Here is a 19,763-nt window from a genome sequence, read left to right as displayed (position 1 = left end):
AGAAAACTTGAGGTGAAAATGATCGGCAGTTTAGGTAAAAGTGGACAGAGATTTATTTATTTTTGGATTTAAATACCTGACTTTTGTGTTTTGGCAACGTGGCCATTCAGATCGTTGGCTTCTGTTTGGCAATCGTTGGCTGTTTTTGCACCATCCTTATCTGTGGACTGCCCATGTGGAAGATGTCGGCCTTTATTGGAGCGAACATTATCACTGCTCAGATCTTCTGGGAAGGTTTATGGATGAACTGTGTGATACAGAGCACAGGTGTATCACAGTGTAAAAACTACGACTCTGTTCTGGCTTTACCGCAGGAACTGCAGGTCGCCAGAGCTCTGATCTGTGTCTCCATTGCTGTTACTGTGCTGGCCAATCTATGAAGTTCACTGTGGTTGGGGCCCGCTGCACCAGCTTCTGTAGTTATGATTTGCGGACCAAAACCAATTATGGTATTGCTGGAGGTGTGGTGTTTATATTAGCGGGGCTCCTGTGTCTTATTCCTGTTAGCTGTTCAGCTTACACCATCATCACAGGTTTCTATAACCCACTGACTGCAGACGGGAGACAGGGAGAGCTCGGAGCTTCTATATATGTTGGCTGGATTTCTGGGGCTCTGCTTGTCATTGGAGGAGGGATGTTGTGTGGCACCTACAGATGCTGAAGCAGGGAAGAACAGTGCACTGGGCCCTCAATCATACTGACTTTAATTGTTTTTGGATCTGTTTTGTCCTTTGCTTAAAGCTTCTTTTCCCACACTTATTTCAACCTTTGCAAGAACCCAGTTTCAGATCTGTGCACAGTAAAAATTGTGAAGTGTATGCAAAGGACATGCAGTATTTATGGTTCTTTTTACAGTGAATGAGAAAAAGTCTCATTTGTTATGTTAGTATTTTAACTGAACAAAGAAGAAAGAAGAAGAAATACATTTTCCCTCAATAACCAATAATTTTAAATCTACCATGCTCCGTAAATTTCGCTGTATCGTTGGCTTTGTTTTCGCCAATAAGTGAATAAAACTTAACACTTATATATTTGAATCTAAAAAAAAATATTTTCCTTTGTATATTTTTATTTTTAATGATGGGTGTTTTTGCATTTTTTCTTTCACACTTGCTAAAAAATGCATAGTTGCAAAGAAACATGTTACTTTAAAAAGTGCAGTGCTCTACAGCAGCTATTTTAGTTTGTCTGCCAGCCTGAAAAACCTGATCTGGATCAAGATCAGAGGCGTTACATTATTTTCACATGCCTCCCTCTGGTGCGTGTTTGCATATCTGTTTATTTTTCTGTTTGAACACAAAACATAACAGCGGATGAGAGGAAGAAACACCATACAACACAAATGCCACTTTATGCAGTATTTCTCCAGAAAACCTGCCCAAAAAAATTATAAAATAAAATATTTACGAATCACATTTTATTTTAGTTTACTGCCGCAAAGCTGTGTGTTTTTAAATGCAACGCCGAGGATGGCTGATCATGAGTCTGGCACTTCATCTAATGTATATTAGATATTAGTAGCGTGGGGCTAATAGGAGCGTAGGAGCAAATACTGTGACCACAAAACTTAACATACAGTATTTACTGACCAACAACAAAGCTCATCCATTTAACAGCAAAAGCAGATACAGACTTTCTGAAAATGCATCGTTCACGACAATTGATGAAGGTCGCAGTAACCTTGACCTTTGACCTTTGATCCCCTAAATCAAATCAATTTCTGTAAATTTTGTTGGATGTTTTTTTCTTAATGTGAAGAAATACTATTATGGTATTAATATGGTATTGAATTGAATGGACATAAAGGACAGTTGTAAGTTCACAGTAAATTTTGACTTTTGACCTCCAAAGTGGAATTTGCTTAAGTGTTGTTGGATGTCTCTGCTTAATTTGTTTTCTAATTTTCTTTGCCTAGCAGCTCCAACCTCAGCATCCTTCTACCGATATATTCACAATTTCTCCTCTGAACATGTCCAAAGCACCTCAATCTGGCCTCTCTGACTTTATCTCCAAAACATCTAACATGAGCTGTCACTCTGATGTCCTCATTCCTGATCCTGTCCATCCTCGTCAATCCTAAAGAGAACCTCAACCTCTTAAACTCTGCTACCTCCAGCTCTACCTCCTGTCTTTTCTTCAGTGCCACCTTTCCTTTTATTCTCGATGACACTCTTTTATCACACAACACACCTGACACTTTTCTCCAACCTGCCTGCATTCGCCTCTTCACCTCTTTTCCACACTCTCCGTTGCTCTGAACTGTTGACCCTAAGTACTTAAAGTCCTGCACCTTCTTCACCTCTGCTCCCTGTAACCTCAACGTTCCACCTGGGTCCCTCTCATTCACACACGTATTCTGTTTTACTGCGGCTAAGCGTAATTACTCTGTTTTACAGAGCAGACCTCCACCTCTCTAGATTTTCCTCCACCTGCTCCCTGCTCTCACTACAAATAACAATGTCATCTGCAAAGATCATAGTTCATGGAGATTCCTGTCCAACCTCATCAGTCAGCCTGTCCATCACCAGAGCAAACAAGAAGGGGTTTAGAGCCGATCCTTGATGCAGACCCACCTCCACCTTTAACTCCTTTATCACACCTACAGCACACCTCACCACGGTCTTACAGCTCTCATACATGTCCTGCACCACTCTAACATACTTCTCTGCCACTCCAGACGTCCTCATACAATACCACAGCTCCTCTCTCTGCACCCTGTCCTACGCTTTCTCTAAATCTACAAAAACACAATGCAACTCCCTATGACCCTCTCTGTACTTCTCCATCAGCGTCCTCAAAGCAAATACTGCATCTTTTGTACTCTTTCTAGGCATGAAACCATATTGCTGTTCACAAATGCTCACCTCTGCCCTTAACCGAGCTTCCACTACTCTTTCCAACAACTTCATTGTTTGGCTCATCAGCTTTATTCCTATGTAGCTGCAACAGTTCTGCACATCTCCCTTGTTCTTAAAAATTGGCACCAGTACACTTCTCCTCCTTTCCTCTTACATCCTCTCACTCTCCAAGATCTTGTTAAACAAAGTAGTCAGAAACTCTCCTGCCACCTCTCCTAGACACTTCCATACCTCCACAGTTATGTCATCAGGACCAACTGCCTTTCCACTCTTCATCCTCTTCAATGTCCTCCTCACTTCACTCCTACTAATCTTTGCTACTTCCTGCTCCACACCAGTCACCTCTTCTACTCTTCGTTCCCTTTCATTTTTCTCATTCATCAACTCTTCAAAGTTCTACTTCCATCTTCCCATCACACTCCTGGCACCTGTCAATACATTTCCATCCTTATCTTTAATCACCCTAACCTGCTGCACATTCTTCCCATCTCTATCTCTTTGTCTGGCTAACCTGTATAAATCCACCTCTCCCTCCTTACTGTCCAACCTAGCATACAAGTCCTCATATGCTCTTTGTTTGGCCTTTGCCACCTCTACCTTCACCTTACGCTGCATCTCCCTGTACTCCTGTCTACTCTCTTCAGTTCTCTCAGTGTCCCACTTCTTCTTAGTTAACCCTTTTCCCTGTATACACTCCTGAACTTCTCATTCCACCACCAAGTCTCCTTGTCCACTTTCCTCTTTCCAGATGACACACCGAGTACCCTCCTACCTGTCTCCCTGATCAAATTAGCTGTAGTGGTCCAGTCATCTTGAAGCCCCTCCAAACCACCCAGAGTCTGACTCGGCTCCTCCCTGAAAACTACACGACATTCTTCCTTTTTCGACTTCCACCACTTCGTCCTCTGCTCTGCCTTTGTCCTCTTCATCTTCCTCACCACCAGCATCATTTTACACACCACCATCCTGTGTTGTCTGGCTACACTCTCCCCTACCAATGCTTTACAGTCACTGGTCTCTTTCAGATTACAACGTCTACACAAGATGTAGTCCACCTGAGTGCTTCTACCTCCGCTCTTGTACGTTACCCTATGTTCCTGCCTCTTCTGGAAGAAGGTGTTGATTACCGCCATTTCCATCCTCTTTGCAAAGTCTACCACATCTGTCCTTCTGCGTTCCTGTCCTGAATATCAAACCTGCCCATCACATTCTCATCACCTCTGTTCCCTTCACGTACATCCCCATTGAAATCTGCCCCAATCACCACTCACCTCTGGGGATGCTCTGCATCACTTCATCTAACTCACTCCAGAATTTCTCCTGCTCTTCTAACTCACATCCTACCTGTGGGGCATAACCACTAACAACATTGAACATCACCCCTTCAATTTCCAGCTTCAGACTCATCAACTTATCTGATACTCTTTTCACCTCTAGAACCTCCTCTTTCAGGATAACTCCTACTCCATTTCTCCTCCTATCTGACCGATGGTAGAACAACTTGAACCCTGCTCTAAGCTTCTAGCCTTGCTACCTACACCTGGTCTCCTGGACACACAGTATGTCCACCTTCCTTCTCTGCATCATGTCAATCAACTCTCTAGCCTTCCCTGTCATAGTACCAACATTCAAAGTCCCTACTGTCAGTCCTACATTCTTAGATTATAGAAATTGAAAAACAAGTCTCACAGCTCAGTGAAAACAAAAAAACCCTACATAGAAATCCAAAACTGGGTGGTGCTTTGAGAAGTCTTTCTTTTAGCTCTGTGTTTTAACACTATGCCAAGATAAACAATGAAATAACAAGCCAACCATTTCTACGTAAGGACCGACTGATACAAAGAATTTTCTAATGCAGTCCTGGTATGATGCTGATGTATAGATTTAAGACAGGAGGGAGCTTCCCATGATAAAGCACTGGTGACTGCATTCAAACAGTTACAGTACTACAACCTGAATGTTTCTGTTGATGACTCGAATATATCGGTGATACATAAAGAATTACCATTTGTCTTCAGAGGAGCTTCTTTATGCTTTTTCTTTGATAATGATTTATTTTTTTTGTGTGTCATTTTGTGTTTAGATAAAAAGTTGACGGAAGAACAAACAACGAATGTTCTTCCTCTTACTGGTTCATAAATGCTAATTCATGTCATAAGTTACTTTTTCACAGGTCAAAGTAACTTATTAGGGAAGTGAGATTTTTCTTGTAATGGTTGCAGTTTTTGGGGAGGACCACATTTTAAATTGCTGTCATTTATGACAAATGAAACTAATAAATGTAGAAACAGACAAAGCGACTGACCTGACAGTAACGTTTTTTTGACACTTGGTAAGTATAGAAACCAGTATCATCCCATCAAATACTGCAAATCCTTATCAATCCTGAATGATTCTAAACATTCTGACCAACTGAACTAGTGTGTTAATGACAAACATGGTTTCTTGGCTTGTGTGTGCAGTTTTTCTTCTATTTTGTCCTCATACATGAGTGCATCTCTGTCCTTTCCACATCAGGTTTGGGTCAGGTGAGATGCCTTCACAAACCAATTTTGCCAGATGGGAAAATAAAATTCCTCCCTTGACAGCAAAACCCTTATGTGAGAAAGACATTGACCTCTTTTGATTTGGCTAAAAAAACAATAGCCTGCTCCTTCGTCTCGCTCGCAAATAAATCCCTCCTGCTCTCAAAAACACACAACTCTTTGAAGAGATAGACAGAGATAGAGCATGGTGTCTGCAGGACGACAGATTCTGGGTGTGGCCTTAGCCATCATAGGCTTCCTGGTGAGCATCATTATCTGTGGTCTCCCCATGTGGAGAGTCACATTATTCATTGGTTCCAACATCGTCATTGCTCAGACGATTTGGGAGGGTTTGTGGATGCACTGTGATTCATAGCACAGGCCAGATGCAGTGCAAAGTCTATGACTCACTCCTGGCATTACCTCAAGATCTGCAGGCTGCCAAAGCTCTGGTTGTCATTGCCATCATTGTTGGGATCTTTGGAATCCTTCTCAGCATCGTTGGGGGAAAGTGCACCAACTTAATTAAGGACGAAAAGCAAAAGTGCAAAGTGGCCATCGCGGCTGGGGTCACCTTCCTCATTGCAGGTCTCTTGGTGCTTGTTCCCGTCTGCTGGACCGCCAACACCATTATTCGTGATTTCTACGATGTGCTCCTGATTGATGCTCAGAGGAGGGAGCTGGGGGCTTCGCTCTACATTGGCTGGGGCGCCGCTGGGCTGCTGTTGCTCGGTGGGGGCATCCTCTGCAGTTCCTGTCCCTCGATTGATGACCATGTTGTGAAATACACCAATGCTCGCCCTGTGAAGAGCAGCAGGGGCTATGTTTAGATCGACAGCAGTCCAGTGAAAAGAGACAAAACATTAATGTTCTACAAAGATGAGTCAAATTTGTGGAAAATATTATTTGAATGTGCCTTAATATTTTTGTTTTCTTTGTATTAATAACTTAGTCTCATATGTAACATGTGTTTTTTTTCAGCTAAGAGAAGTGTAGAGAAAAGTTTGTTACAAGTGCTTTACAAGTGCTTGTACAAATATTGTACAAGCAATAGTAAAACTGAGAACAGTGAGTGTGAGACATAGGGTGAAGAATGTATGTGAGTTGTCTTGCAGATGGAAGAGCAGTTGGCCGGCTGAAAAACAGGAACCAGCCTTAATGTATACATCTCTAAATAAGGAAGACAAACTGGAAAGAGACACTCTCAGCAGAAAGCTGCACCAAGCAGCAAAACATACTGTCTATATAAGATTGGGTCAAGGGAGAGATAGTCAGTCAAACTTTTGCCCTGACACTCTGTGTTGTTGTTAGTTAGAAAAACTCTGACCCGGAGCTCCGGCTATATTTTCACATCTGTTCATATTATATATATTTAGATTACTTGTAACTACAATTGAACTAAAATAATAAAATCTCGTTTTGAAAATAAAGTCGTTGTCCTTCTCATCTATTTTGAACATGCTACAAAGCATAGGCTCTGAGGCACTTAACCTCTTGGACCACAAACAAAAATTGAATCACGATTAAAAATGTTGTCCTCTCATTCCTCTCTGCTCTGCTCAGTCTTTCCTGTCCCTGCTGTAAAAAAGCTTTAATTGCTTTGCTCTTTACACTCCACTGTGCTCTGCACAGCCCCTCAGGAGGTTGTCTTCATGACATTACCTTAAATAAGAAAGTCATACCACTAGTAATTGATCAGAAATTTAAATTCTTGATCGGTTTGAAGGGTCAACCTTGCTTACAAACGTTTAGAATCGAATATCTCTGCACTGCTGACAGTGCGGTTTAATGAGCCTGATTGGTTTAGAGTGTTTAAACGCACTTCTTCACACTACAATAGGTGATGGAGCATATTTCTTTAGAAAGAAAAACATTTTAAAAATGTTGCATATTGTAGCTTTAAGATGATTACGATACTTTTTTACTTAATCCATGTGGCTCTTTAAAGAAGCATAAAGGTTTAAATTGTTTATCCTGGGTTATTTCATGAAAAATTCGGCTGTAATATTGTAAATTAAAATAAAAAACATAACTGAGCAGTTTCATTGATGATTCACACATGTTTGTGTGCTGCTCAAATGAATTTTGGTTTGGTCGAAATCAAAATATTTGATATGTGAACAGCTGCAGCCTGACCAAAACACAAAAAAACATTTCAACTCCTGTTAAACGAGGGAATCGCTTAAACACAGGTGTTTTCAGTTTGGACAATTTTGAACAACCAATCAGGAGAAACCACAGCCCACCCCTGCTTATAAAAGCTGCAGGTGGCACATTACTGCTACAGCTTAATCTTCACACTGTTTTTTTTGTGCAAATTGAGGTAAACATGGTGTCTGCAGGCCTCCATATCTTTGGTGTTTTCTTGGCGTCCATTGGTTTTCTGGGAGACATCATCATCTGTGCCCTTCCCATGTGGAAGGTGTCTGCTTTCATTGGTAACAACATTGTGACGGCACAGACCTTCTGGGAAGGCTTGTGGATGAACTGTGTGATGCAGAGCACTGGTCAGATGCAGTGCAAGGTCTACGACTCCATGCTGGCTCTGCCCCAAGACCTGCAGGCAGCCCGGGCCCTGGTTGTTATCTCCATCCTGGTAGCATTTATGGGAATCCTGCTCTCCATTGCAGGAGGAAAGTGCACCAACTGCATTGAAGAGGAGGCAGCAAAGAACAAGGTAGCCATAGGTGCTGGGGTGTTCTTCATTGTTGCTGGTCTCCTGTGCCTCATTCCTGTGTCTTGGTCCGCTAATGAGGTCATCCAGAACTTCTACAACCCCATTGTGACAGACGCACAGAGGAGGGAGCTGGGGGCTTCACTGTTCATCGGCTGGGGATCGGCAGGGCTCCTGCTCATTGGTGGCGCTCTTCTCTGCTGTCAGTGCCCACAGTACAAAGACAGCGGATACACTGTGAAGTACTCTGCCCCACGTACAGCAGCCAGTAGAGGAGCCTATGTTTGAACTGCTGCTTGTGCTTAACGTCTGCAAACATTTACTGAACAATTTAAATTGATCTTTTAATGGCTTTTAAATTCAGGTTTTGTTTATTAAAATTAAACTAACTTTTGAATCAATCATGACTCTTAATTTTTGTATTTGTCCAGTATCTTGTTGAGACTTCACTAAATTTAAATTGGCAGACTTTAACCCAAATTAACCTTATTTGTATGGGTTCCCCTTTAGTGATTCATCTGTTTAATGCTTTCAGTGTCCACTTTTCTGGAACTCTTATCAAATTTGCAGTCAGCTGTTTGCAGCTCATTTAGGCTTTCATGTGTTTCAGCTTGACTCTCTGAAGCCTGTGGCAATAGGTAGACACTTCTCAAAATTCAGTTCCTCCTCACTGGTTCATAAATGCTAATGTCATTATTTTTTCACACGTCAAAGTATCTTATTAGGGAAGTGAGATTTTGGTTGCGGTGTTTGCGGGGGATGAATTAATATTAAATCTTGCATGTGCTAAAGAAGTTGGGGAATATGTATTCTATAACTCTGGCATGCCAACTGTCATAGTTATTCAAATTATACTCTTGTACGGTAGCTATTTTTATGGTTGTGAAAATATGTGGCAAAAACACTGGCAGCTGACAAGCCTATAGTTTTACATTTTAAATGAAACAGGAAGAATAAAATAAACTGTTTTGATATGAATCACACTGAGCATTGCTGCTGTCAGGTAGTTTTCATCTAAACTCTATAGAGGTAGGACTTTCTGAGCACCTGCTACAGCTTTCTCCCCTTCCTATTTACAGTGAGCAAGAATCAAGACAAGCAAGAAACCTGATCCATAAACTGTCGGTCCCTCCAGCCTTGCTCTCCTTTGCCATACCTGCAGCACTTTCAGTCTAAAGAAAACTTGAGGTGAAAATGATCTGCAGTTTAGGTAAAAGTGGACAGAGTTGCTCCGTTTGGATTTAAATACCTGACTTTTGTGTTTTGGCAACATGGCCATTCAGATTGTTGGCTTCTGTTTGGCAATCGTCGGCTGTGTTGGCACCATCCTTATCTGTGGACTGCCCATGTGGAAGATGTCGGCCTTTATTGGAGTGAACATTATCACTGCTCAGATCTAGTGGGAAGGTTTATGGATGAACTGTGTGATACAGAGCACAGGTGTATCACAGTGTAAAAACTACGACTCTGTTCTGGCTTTACCGCAGGAACTGCAGGTCGCCAGAGCTCTGATCTGTGTCTCCATTGCTGTTACTGTGCTGGCCATCGGGTTCACTGTGGTTGGGGCCCGCTGCACCAGCTTCTGTAGTTATGATTTGCGGACCAAAACCAATTATGGTATTGCTGGAGGTGTGGTGTTTATACTAGCGGGGCTCCTGTGTCTTATTCCTGTTAGCTGGTCAGCTTACACCATCATCACAGGTTTCTATAACCCACTGACTGCAGACGGGAGACAGGGAGAGCTCGGAGCTTCTATATATGTTGGCTGGATTTCTGGGGCTCTGCTTGTCATTGGAGGAGGGATGTTGTGTGGCACCTACAGATCCTGAAGCAGGGAAGAACAGTGCACTGGGCCCTCAATCATACAGACTTTAATTGGACTATACTGACATTACTGACATTTTGCAAGAACCCACATTCATATCTGTGCACAGTAAAAAGTGTGAAGTGTATGCAAAGGGCATGCAGTATTTATGGTTCTTTTTAGAGTGAAGGAAAAAAAGTCTGATTTGATATGTTATGATTTTAACTGAACAAAGAATGAAGAAATCTCCGTTTATGTGAAGTATTGTACTATGTGTAGCAGATGTGATGTTTTTATATTAATTATAAACAGTATTGCTTTATGGAATTGAAAACTACCCACATGAGAGATTTTTTCCTTGTTTACAAGGCAATGACAGCTTTCAGAAAATGGGAACAGAGTTCTGAAATTAGGGGAGTTATACATTTTCCCTCAATAACTAATCATTTTAAATCTACCATGCTCCGTAAATTTCGCTGTATCGTTGAATTTTCCCGAATAAGTGAATAAAACTTAACACACAAAAATTTTTTCCTTTGTATATTTTTATTTATAATGGTGGGTGTTTTTGCATTTTTTCTTTCACACTTGCTTTAAAAAATGCATAGTTGCAAAGAAACGTGTTTCTTTAAAAAGTGCAGTGCTCTACAGCAGCTATTTTAGTTTGTCTGCCAGCCTGAAAAACCTGATCTGGATCAAGATCAGAGGCGTTACATTATTTTCACATGCCTCCCTCTGGTGCGTGTTTGCATATCTGTTTATTTTTCTGTTTGAACACAAAACATAACAGCGGATGAGAGGAAGATACACCATACAAGACAAATGCCACTTTATGCAGTATTTTCTCCAGAAAACCTGCCCAAAAAATTATAAAACAAAATATTTGGGAGTCACATTTTATTTTAGTTTACTGCCGCAAAGCTGTGTGTTTTTAAATGCAATGCCGAGGATGGCTGATCACGAGTCTGGCACTTCATCTAATGTATATTATATATTAGTAGCGTGGGGCTAATAGGAGCGTAGGAGCAAATACTGTGACCACAAAACTTAACATACAGTATTTACTGACCAACAACAAAGCTCATCCATTTAACAGCAAAAGCAGATACAGACTTTCTGAAAATGCATTGTTCACGACAATTGATGAAGGTCACAATAACTTGACCTTTCACCTTCGATCCCCTAAATCAAATCAATTTCTGTAAATTTTGTTGTATGTTTTTTCTAAATTGGAAGAAATTCTGTTAAGGTATTAATATGGTATTGAATGGAATGGACATAAAGGACAGTTGTGAGTTCACAGTTAAATTTTTGACCTTTGACCTCCAAAGTGGAATTAGTTCATGCTTAAGTGTTGTTGGATGTCTGTGTCTGATCTGAATTTTAAGCTCTTTATTAATTAGAGCATTTTAAGCTTCTCTTAATGCACAAACTTTAACTGTTCATCGTTTAGTCGTGTCTTTCTTCAAATAATAAGGTAATGAAGTTGCAATTTAACCTGCAAGAAACACTGCAAATGTGTTTTATTTGAGTTTTATTTGAGTCCATTAATTAATAATCTAATTAACACAAACTAAGCGCCACAAAGGGAACACGATGGTCCTCAGAAGAGGACAGTAAAACAAGACTAACCAATAAATATGTCACAATTATGGATAAATTATGCACATTTTTTTTTTTTTTTACATTATAGTAATTGAAAAACAAGTCTCACAGCTCGGTGAAAAAAAAAAAAAAACCTACGTAGAAATCCAAAACATAACAAACATACCGAGAAGCTTGTTTCACTTTGATTAAGTCACTGGGTGGTGCTTTGTGAAGTCTTTCTTTTAGCTCTGTGTTTTAGCAACCTGCCGTGATAAACAATAAAATAACAACCCAACCATTTCTATGTAAGGACCGACTGATACAAAGAATTGTCTAATGCAGTCCTGGTATGATGCTGATGTATAGATTCAAGTTTTGAGGTATTGTGAGGTTTGTCTATTCTATTGCTTTAACCATATACATTCGATACATAAAGAAAACTAAATAAAACTCCCGATACATTTATGACAAGCTACATATCAATATTAGCCTTTTATTTTATTAACGTGTGTCTGATGGGTGGAGCTCTGTGAGTCCTGCACCTGCTTTCAGTCAGCAGCAGCAGACAATCATGACTTCTTTGTGCCTGCTGTGGTGGGATCCTCCTGGCCCTTCTCCCTGCTGCTCCTCCTTGGCTGTGCCGTGATCTCCTTCCTCTGTGGGAAAAAATAGAGATACCAAAGGTTGCTAATAAAATTAAACAGAGCTGTGAATCCAGTGTTTGTTAGCTTCTACTAATCGAGGTGAATCAGATTAAAATAAAGGTGAAATTCTTCCTGTAGAAATGGCAAGTTTATCGTTAACGTTTAAGAGAATTTAGATAAGGAAAAAACTGTATAAGTGCTTTTTTACAGGAGCAACTTAGATAGTTAGTTGATTAGAGAAAATCTACAGTAAAACAATAAAACCTTTGAATATGGGTTATCGTCAGATTCGTGTTGAAGGACACAGATGTTCTGCAAATTTTACTGTTCATCAACATGTATCACTGTGTCTAGAGGACCCATCACTTCTGGACAGGAGGGAGCTTCCCATCATAAAGCACTGGTGAGTGCATTCAAACAGTTACAGTAGTACAACCTGAATGTTTCTGTTGATAGTCACTCTGGACTTCATACGTCTGCAGATCATTACAAAACAGGTGAGCACTTCTTTGCATTCACAATGAATGACTCATATATATCGGCGATACTGAAAGAATTACCATTCACCTTCAGGGGAGCTTCTTTATGCTTTCTCTTTGATAATGATTTATTTTTTTGTGTCATTTTGTGTTTAGATAAAAAGTTGACAGAAGAACAAACCACAGATGAATAGTCTCACATTTTAAAATCCTGTAATTTCATGACAAATGAAACAAAAAAATTTAGAAACAGACAAAGCGACTGACCTGACAGTAAAATTTTTTGAGTGTTAATCACTTGGTAACAACCAGTATCATCCTATGAAATACTGCAAATCCTTATCAATCCTGAATGATTCTAAACATTCTTAACAAATGAACTAGTGTTTTAATGACAAACATGGTTTCTTGGCTTGTGTGTGCAGTTTTTCTTCTATTTTGTCCTCATACATGAGTGCATCTCTGTCCTTTCCACATCAGATTGGGTCAGGTGAGATGCCTTCACAAACCAGTTTTGCCAAATGGGAAAATAAAACTCCTCCCCTGTCAGTAAAACCCTTATGTGAGAAAGACATTGACCTCTTTTGATTGGCTAAAAAAAACCACTACCTGCTCCTTCATCTCACTCGCAAATAAATCCTTCCTGCTCCCGACATCACACAACTCTTTGAAGAGATCGACAGAGATACAGCATGGTGTCTGCAGGACGACAGATTCTGGGTGTGGCCTTAGCCATCATAGGCTTTCTGGGGAGCATCGTCATCTGTGGTCTCCCCATGTGGAAAGTCACAGCCTTCATTGGTTCCAACATCGTCACCTCTCAGGTGATTTGGGAGGGTTTGTGGATGAGCTGTGTGACCCAGAGCACAGGCCAGATGCAGTGCAAAGTCTATGACTCACTCCTGGCCTTACCTCAAGATCTGCAGGCTGCCAGAGCTCTGGTTGTCATTGCCATCATCGTTGGGGTCTTTGGAATCCTTCTCGGCGTTGTCGGGGGAAAGTGCACCAACCTAATTGAGGACGAAAAGCAAAAGTGCAAAGTGGCCATCGCGGCTGGGGTCACCTTCCTCATTGCAGGTCTCTTGGTGCTTGTTCCCGTCTGCTGGACCGCCAACACCATTATTCGTGATTTCTACAATGTGCTCCTGACTGATGCCCAGAGGAGGGAGCTGGGGGCGTCGCTCTACATCGGCTGGGGCGCCGCTGGGCTGCTGTTGCTCGGTGGGGGCATCCTCTGCAGTACCTGTCCCTCGAGTGATGACCATGATGTGAAGTACTCCAAGGCTCGCTCTGCGGAGAGCAGCAGGGGCTATGTTTAGATCGACAGCAGTCCACTGGAAAGAGACAAAACTTTAATGTTCTACAAAGATGAGTCAAACTACACTATTTAGAAAAACTGTCTGTAATGTTGAACTTCTGGTGTATAAATGTGTAATTAAAGTATATGTTTTAAAACATCCATAGAAATCATGTTAAATGATTTGAAACAGTTAGCTCCCCTATGGGCATAGGTTTTCATTTTTTACACTTCTTAGTGACATATCTGAGATTCAAAACACTAGTGCTGCTGCAGTGTATATAAATCATTGTAAATGTATGTGAAATCAACCTGTGTATTTACCTTGTGTTTATTGACCTAGTTGAATATTATTAATTTTAAAGAATCACATTATAGGTTTGAATGTGTTTATTTTTGTATTATTGTGTGAGGTTAAATTTGAACTAATCTGTCACATTTGTATGAATGTGAGATAATGTTAGATTATAGCCAAACTCGAGTGGAACTCGTGGGTTTACTTTTTGTGTGTTTACTTTTTTTGCTAAGAGAGGGATGCCTTGCAAAAAAATGTGGATCTGGTTTGACAAGTGTACATCAAAGGATCTTTACAAACAGGCTGGGTGACAACTACAGGGACTCTGCTAAATAAACAAAGAAAATGACGTGTGTGCCCTTGTGTATTTGTCATATTGCTTGTTGTATTCATATACATTTCATAATAACAAGTGATTCATATTCTGTAATAACAGAGTTGTTATGTTAATTTTAAAAAAGTCATACTATTATCCTGGTAGCTACAAGACCCCTTTTATGATTACTATGAAACTATGCGTGTTTCCAGATAATTACTGCAGCTCTTGGTGTTTTGTTTCCGCATTCCTAGCTAGAGTATGTGGTTTCTACCCTCCTATTAATTATATATAAATTATAATAAATATATATATATATATACATTTTATTGATCATGCAAAGCTAATATCTATTACATTGTCATTACACCCCTTTATGACAACAACATTAACCCCGCTATTACGCTGCTATTAACCACCTGTAATTTGCTACCAGTTTATTCCACTGTGCATGGAGACACCATTCACATGAGCAAATGCACTGCCAGGACACACACACACACACACAACACACACACACACACACACACACACACACACACACACACACACACACACACACACACACACACACACACACACACACACACACACACACACACACACACACACTTCTCTAATAAGTGATGTCACAGTTTCACAGCGATCTCTCTTTCTCCATCTAGATCTGTTTCTCTGTGAACCCTCTCCCCTTCGTTTTCCCTATTGACAAGGTGTGGTGCATGTACACACGACCTGTAGCACACAGACAGTCACTCACATCACAGAAAAACATTTTAGGTAGAGAGAAAAGAACGAACAGAGAGGGTGGAAGGAGGCAAGGAGAGAAGGGGGAGGAACAGAGTCAGGGGAAAAGTAGGCTGTAAACAAATGAACTCAGGCAGTACTGTGACATGCCTGTGAAGGTAAAAGCTACTGCAAGCTGGGTAGACAAGTGAACTAGTCAGACAGGGGCCTGTATTCCGTAAATAGATACTATGCAACGGCCAAAAATGGAGGCATATGAAAACTGCAACATCGCAAGTTGAGAAAGACTGACCGAGAAAAGCTCACAGGGATACACCAGAGGGACCGGTGGTGGAAAGAAAAGAAGCACAAAAATAAAAGTGTCAGAGCACTTTTCAAAGGTCTGTAAGTAGCAGTTTCAGAGATCTTTCAACCTCCACCAAACCATGGCCTCGATGGGGATGCAGCTTTTGGCCAGCGTCCTGTGCCTCCTGGGTTGGGCAGGGATCATCATCAGCTGCATACTGCCCATGTGGAAGGTCACGGCCTTTGTTGGTACCACGATTATCACCTCTGAGACCATGTGGGAGGGCATCTGGATGTCTTGCGTGGTCCAGAGCACAGGGCAAATCCAGTGTAAACCATACGAATCTGTCCTGGCTCTCAGCTCTGATGTGCAGGCCTCCAGGTCTCTGATTCTCCTTGCCATCGCTACAGGTGGTGTAGGCCTCATTCTAGCCTTCATTGGAGGGAAGTGCACCCGTTTTTTGGATGAAGAAGGTGAAAGGGTGAAAGGCAAAGTGGCTGTAGCAGCTGGATCAGTGTTGATCACTACAGGGGTGCTGTGTTTGATTCCCACATCCTGGGTAGCCACTGCTGTGGTGGTAAACTTCTACCGCAGCACTATAGATGCTCAGCGGAGAGAGCTTGGAGCCTGTCTGTACATTGGCTGGGGAGCATCCATCCTGCTCATTCTAGGAGGGGGTTTGTTCATCAGCTCAGCATGGCCCATCAAAGCCCATGACACAGACAAGAGCCCCTCTGTCCGCTACCTGGTGGTCCGTTCCTCGAAAGGGTCCAGCCAAGCAGGTTCTCACCGTAGCAGGTCCCAGCCTGTCAGAGCAGTATTTGCCCAGTCTCCGATTTACGACAGAAACTCAGTGAAGTCTCAGCTGGACACAAGACCTCCCTGGGAAAACAGGCCTCAGCAGGACTGCAGGCAGGGGTCAGATAAATCATGGGCTCCATCAACAAAGTCTGAAATGAAAAGACTAGAGCTGACAGAATGTGAACATAGTAAGGCTCCTTCTACTAAATCTCAGATGGAGCAAGCAGACATAGAAGAGAATTTATCAGTTAAGAGTGAAAATGAGGATGAAACCTCAAATTTGGGAAAAACATACCTATGATGTGGACACAAACTTAAACACAAATGGAACACACATTTATACAAATGTAAGTTTAAACATTTTATTGGGTAAGTGCTCTTTAGAAGTTGCTATGTAGTAAATTTGTTTATTTTTTTTAATGTTCCAATACTCCATCATGTTGTTTTATTTTAAGGCAAAGGGGAAAAGGTGTGGAGTAGAATTCATTAGAATGTGCACTAAGCTTAAAACTAAACACAGCAAATCGATGGGCAAGTGAAGTACGTCTCAAATGAATTGGATTTATAATTGTTGACATTCATTTTAATGAGGGTATGAACTTCTTTGCACTAAAAAAGGAACATTTTTACCTTTGACTTTCTAGTTTTTAACAAAATGTGAAGTAGCTACACTGACCTTTCCTTACTTTAAACTGAGTCCATTTGCCGCAATAAACAGTTTCACTTTTTTTGACCCATTATTATCAACATGAGGCATTGTAAAGAATCAGATCCCGTAACAACTATAAACTGGGATATTATGTTTAATTTGGGCATACGTATGTAAAATTTACTTTACAGTAATTTGCTCATAAGCTTTGCAAAAATGTCAGACATTAACTGGAAGAGTCTATTGAGAACTCACTGGACTTCATGTCCTTTAAAACAAAACCACAGGAAAAACTGGTTTGACAGAGAGTGTGGTTACAAGTGATAGAGGAAGAAGACGTAATGTCTTTGTGGAGAGCGGGGTTTAGTTTCAGTGAGTCGTGTTTTTTTAAAGTGAAATTTTGGTTTCGGTTATTCAAATTTGCAGTGGTCATTATCTAATGCTGCCAGTTGTCCAAATCAGAGACTTATGTAAAACTGTGAAACTGTACTGAGTAAATATTGTATGTACATAAATACAAAAGCACTAAAAAGAAACTATAAAATTCACAATGAAATGAGCTGTAAATATTACCTGTTCTCTATTATTTATATTTGCACAAAATAAAAAAGGTAATAAAAATACCAAAAAGACTGAAGAGGAAAAAGTAATGAGTTGGAAGAAGAAGGAAAATAAAACACATTTCAACAACAAATGAATTTTAATCATTCATGGAGCAAAAATGCCCAGATAATGAGAAAAGGATCAGACATAATGTTGTTAATATGCATGTTCTAATATAAAATGTATTTTCATTTTCTTCCCTGTTAAGCTAAATAGTTTTCTAGAATAGTTTTTAGTTTTTTTTTCTCAATTTTTTGTCAAGAAGCTTAAAGTAGATCTTATTCATCAGTCTTTGAGACGATTTTTATTTACATTGTATGTTGACTGAAATGAAAGAAAGGTACCCTATTAAGATTCTGAATAAACTATTTATGTAAATGAGACATTAAGCTTTTGATTGTTTGACATCTAAAATGTTTTTACTTTTACTACTGAGTATCAATACCTGAGGGGAACCATATAATCTAAATATATCAAAACATATCATACATGTTTTAGTGTAAAAAACTTTTATTGGAAATTGTTTAATTATTTGTTTTCTGTAATGGAGACAAAAGTATCTGAAAGGTCTTTTGCCTGAACAAACAAAGTCTACCGCAGGTTCAGCATAAAATTTTAATGAAACAGAAAGGCAAGTAGAAAAAATACTATCTTTTCTAAAACCAATGTCTGGGTTTTCTACACAGTGAAAAAATCCCTTTCTTCCTCCTTCTGATATTTTGCTTTCACCTTCCTTTCCTGTCTTTTCCTACACTATACATACCTAAACTGGATTCCTTGTTGATCACCAGCAAAACTAGAACTGATGTTATTAATCTTAACAGTAGATTCTCTGTCTGGATCCAAGCTTATCTGTAACCGAAACGTTACCCAAAGTAGAGCCCATTATTGGTTGAAAGTCTTTTGAAATTTAGAAAACAAATATATTTTCCCTCTCCACCAGATGGCAATATCTTCCTCAAATAGAGACACAGCAACCACTGCTGAATGTTTTTGAATGATGTCAATTGAATTCAAGAATGAAGAGTAAAATTGATGACATCTGAGCAGTGAAAGCTCAGAAAGCCCTTTCTCATTTTCAGGGATGAACGGGTGTGGATACTTCCATCCATTCATCCATTATCTGTAACTGCTTGTCCTGCTCAGGGTCCCAGGGGGGCTGGGGCCTATCCCAGCTGTCATTGGCCAAGAGGTGGGATACACCCTGGGCAACTTTCTCGTCTATCTCACGGTCAACACAAACAGGCATACACAGACAGACAGCCATTCACACTCACATTCACACAGACGGGCAATTTGGAGTCACCAAGTAACCTTAATACACCTCTACACCTTTGTATATAGTACTATATGAGTGTAGTGGCATGGCTGCATTGAATACATATAAAAAAGCAATAAAATCATGCTATAACATATAATTTATATGTAGCTTTTAAATGACATTATTCTAATTTCAATTCTGATTTCTTCCATTGCTTCATTTTAATTTTATTTCAATCCTAATGTTATTTCTATTTCTTCTCTTACTTTTCTACCTTGTGTCTGTGCCAGACACAATTTCCCTACTGGGATAAATACGGTGTTGTAATATATCATAACTGATCCGCCTGAAAAGTGCCAAGCTGCCGCTGAAAATGGGCCAAGAAAATCAGAACACAAAGTAAGTCATGGTTTCATAATATGTCGCTGTACAGGTAAAATCTGTTGCTGCATGTGTTGTGTTTGAGGATTCACATATACAGGTCACTAAAGTGCATGCAAGCAAGATCCTTGAATACCTGACTTTTCTGTGATGTATGTGTTTCAGTTCATGTAATGGCAGTGAAACACAGTCTTAATCGCTGATCAACAGACAGAAGGTTGGTCAGTTAGTCGATCACTTAATTTCTTTGGCCAAAACTGAAGTATTTCAATAGGTGAATTGACTGAACAAGTCTTAATGAATCTGGCTATCCACTGACTTTACTCTAGCACCATTAAGAGGGCCTTATATTTTTATATGGATTGAGGTGGAGATTGATCATTAAGAATCAAATTATTGGCAGTTTCAGATTACATTTCTGCCACCCATTTCAAGTTATAAAGGTGCATGATTCACATTATTTTAGCTGTTTGTTCGACTAGTAGGTTACATTTAAATACACAGCAAACAGACATATCTTACATGGTTCTCATCTCTCATCTAATTTATTGAATTT

The 19,763-nt window shown here is 40.2% G+C and overlaps 1 protein-coding gene and 2 pseudogenes across 1 annotated transcript; all 3 read left to right on the top strand.

Moving 5' to 3' along the window:
- Positions 1-158: 158 nt before the first annotated feature.
- LOC137107846 (uncharacterized) lies at positions 159-8,360 on the top strand (annotated as a pseudogene).
- An 831-nt stretch (positions 8,361-9,191) lies between these two features.
- LOC137108050 (claudin-4-like) lies at positions 9,192-10,345 on the top strand (annotated as a pseudogene).
- A 2,206-nt stretch (positions 10,346-12,551) lies between these two features.
- LOC137108048 (uncharacterized) lies at positions 12,552-17,901 on the top strand. Its single transcript, XM_067492324.1, has 3 exons — positions 12,552-12,589; positions 13,052-13,739; positions 15,630-17,901. Exons 2-3 carry the CDS (start codon positions 13,264-13,266, stop codon positions 16,612-16,614), a joined length of 1,461 nt encoding a protein of 486 aa, XP_067348425.1. The 5' UTR covers positions 12,552-12,589; positions 13,052-13,263; the 3' UTR covers positions 16,615-17,901.
- Positions 17,902-19,763: the final 1,862 nt, after the last annotated feature.

Source organism: Channa argus, chromosome 22, assembly GCF_033026475.1.
Source record: "Channa argus isolate prfri chromosome 22, Channa argus male v1.0, whole genome shotgun sequence".
NCBI lineage: Eukaryota > Metazoa > Chordata > Actinopteri > Anabantiformes > Channidae > Channa > Channa argus.
This window is presented reverse-complemented; position numbering and strand designations above follow the sequence as displayed.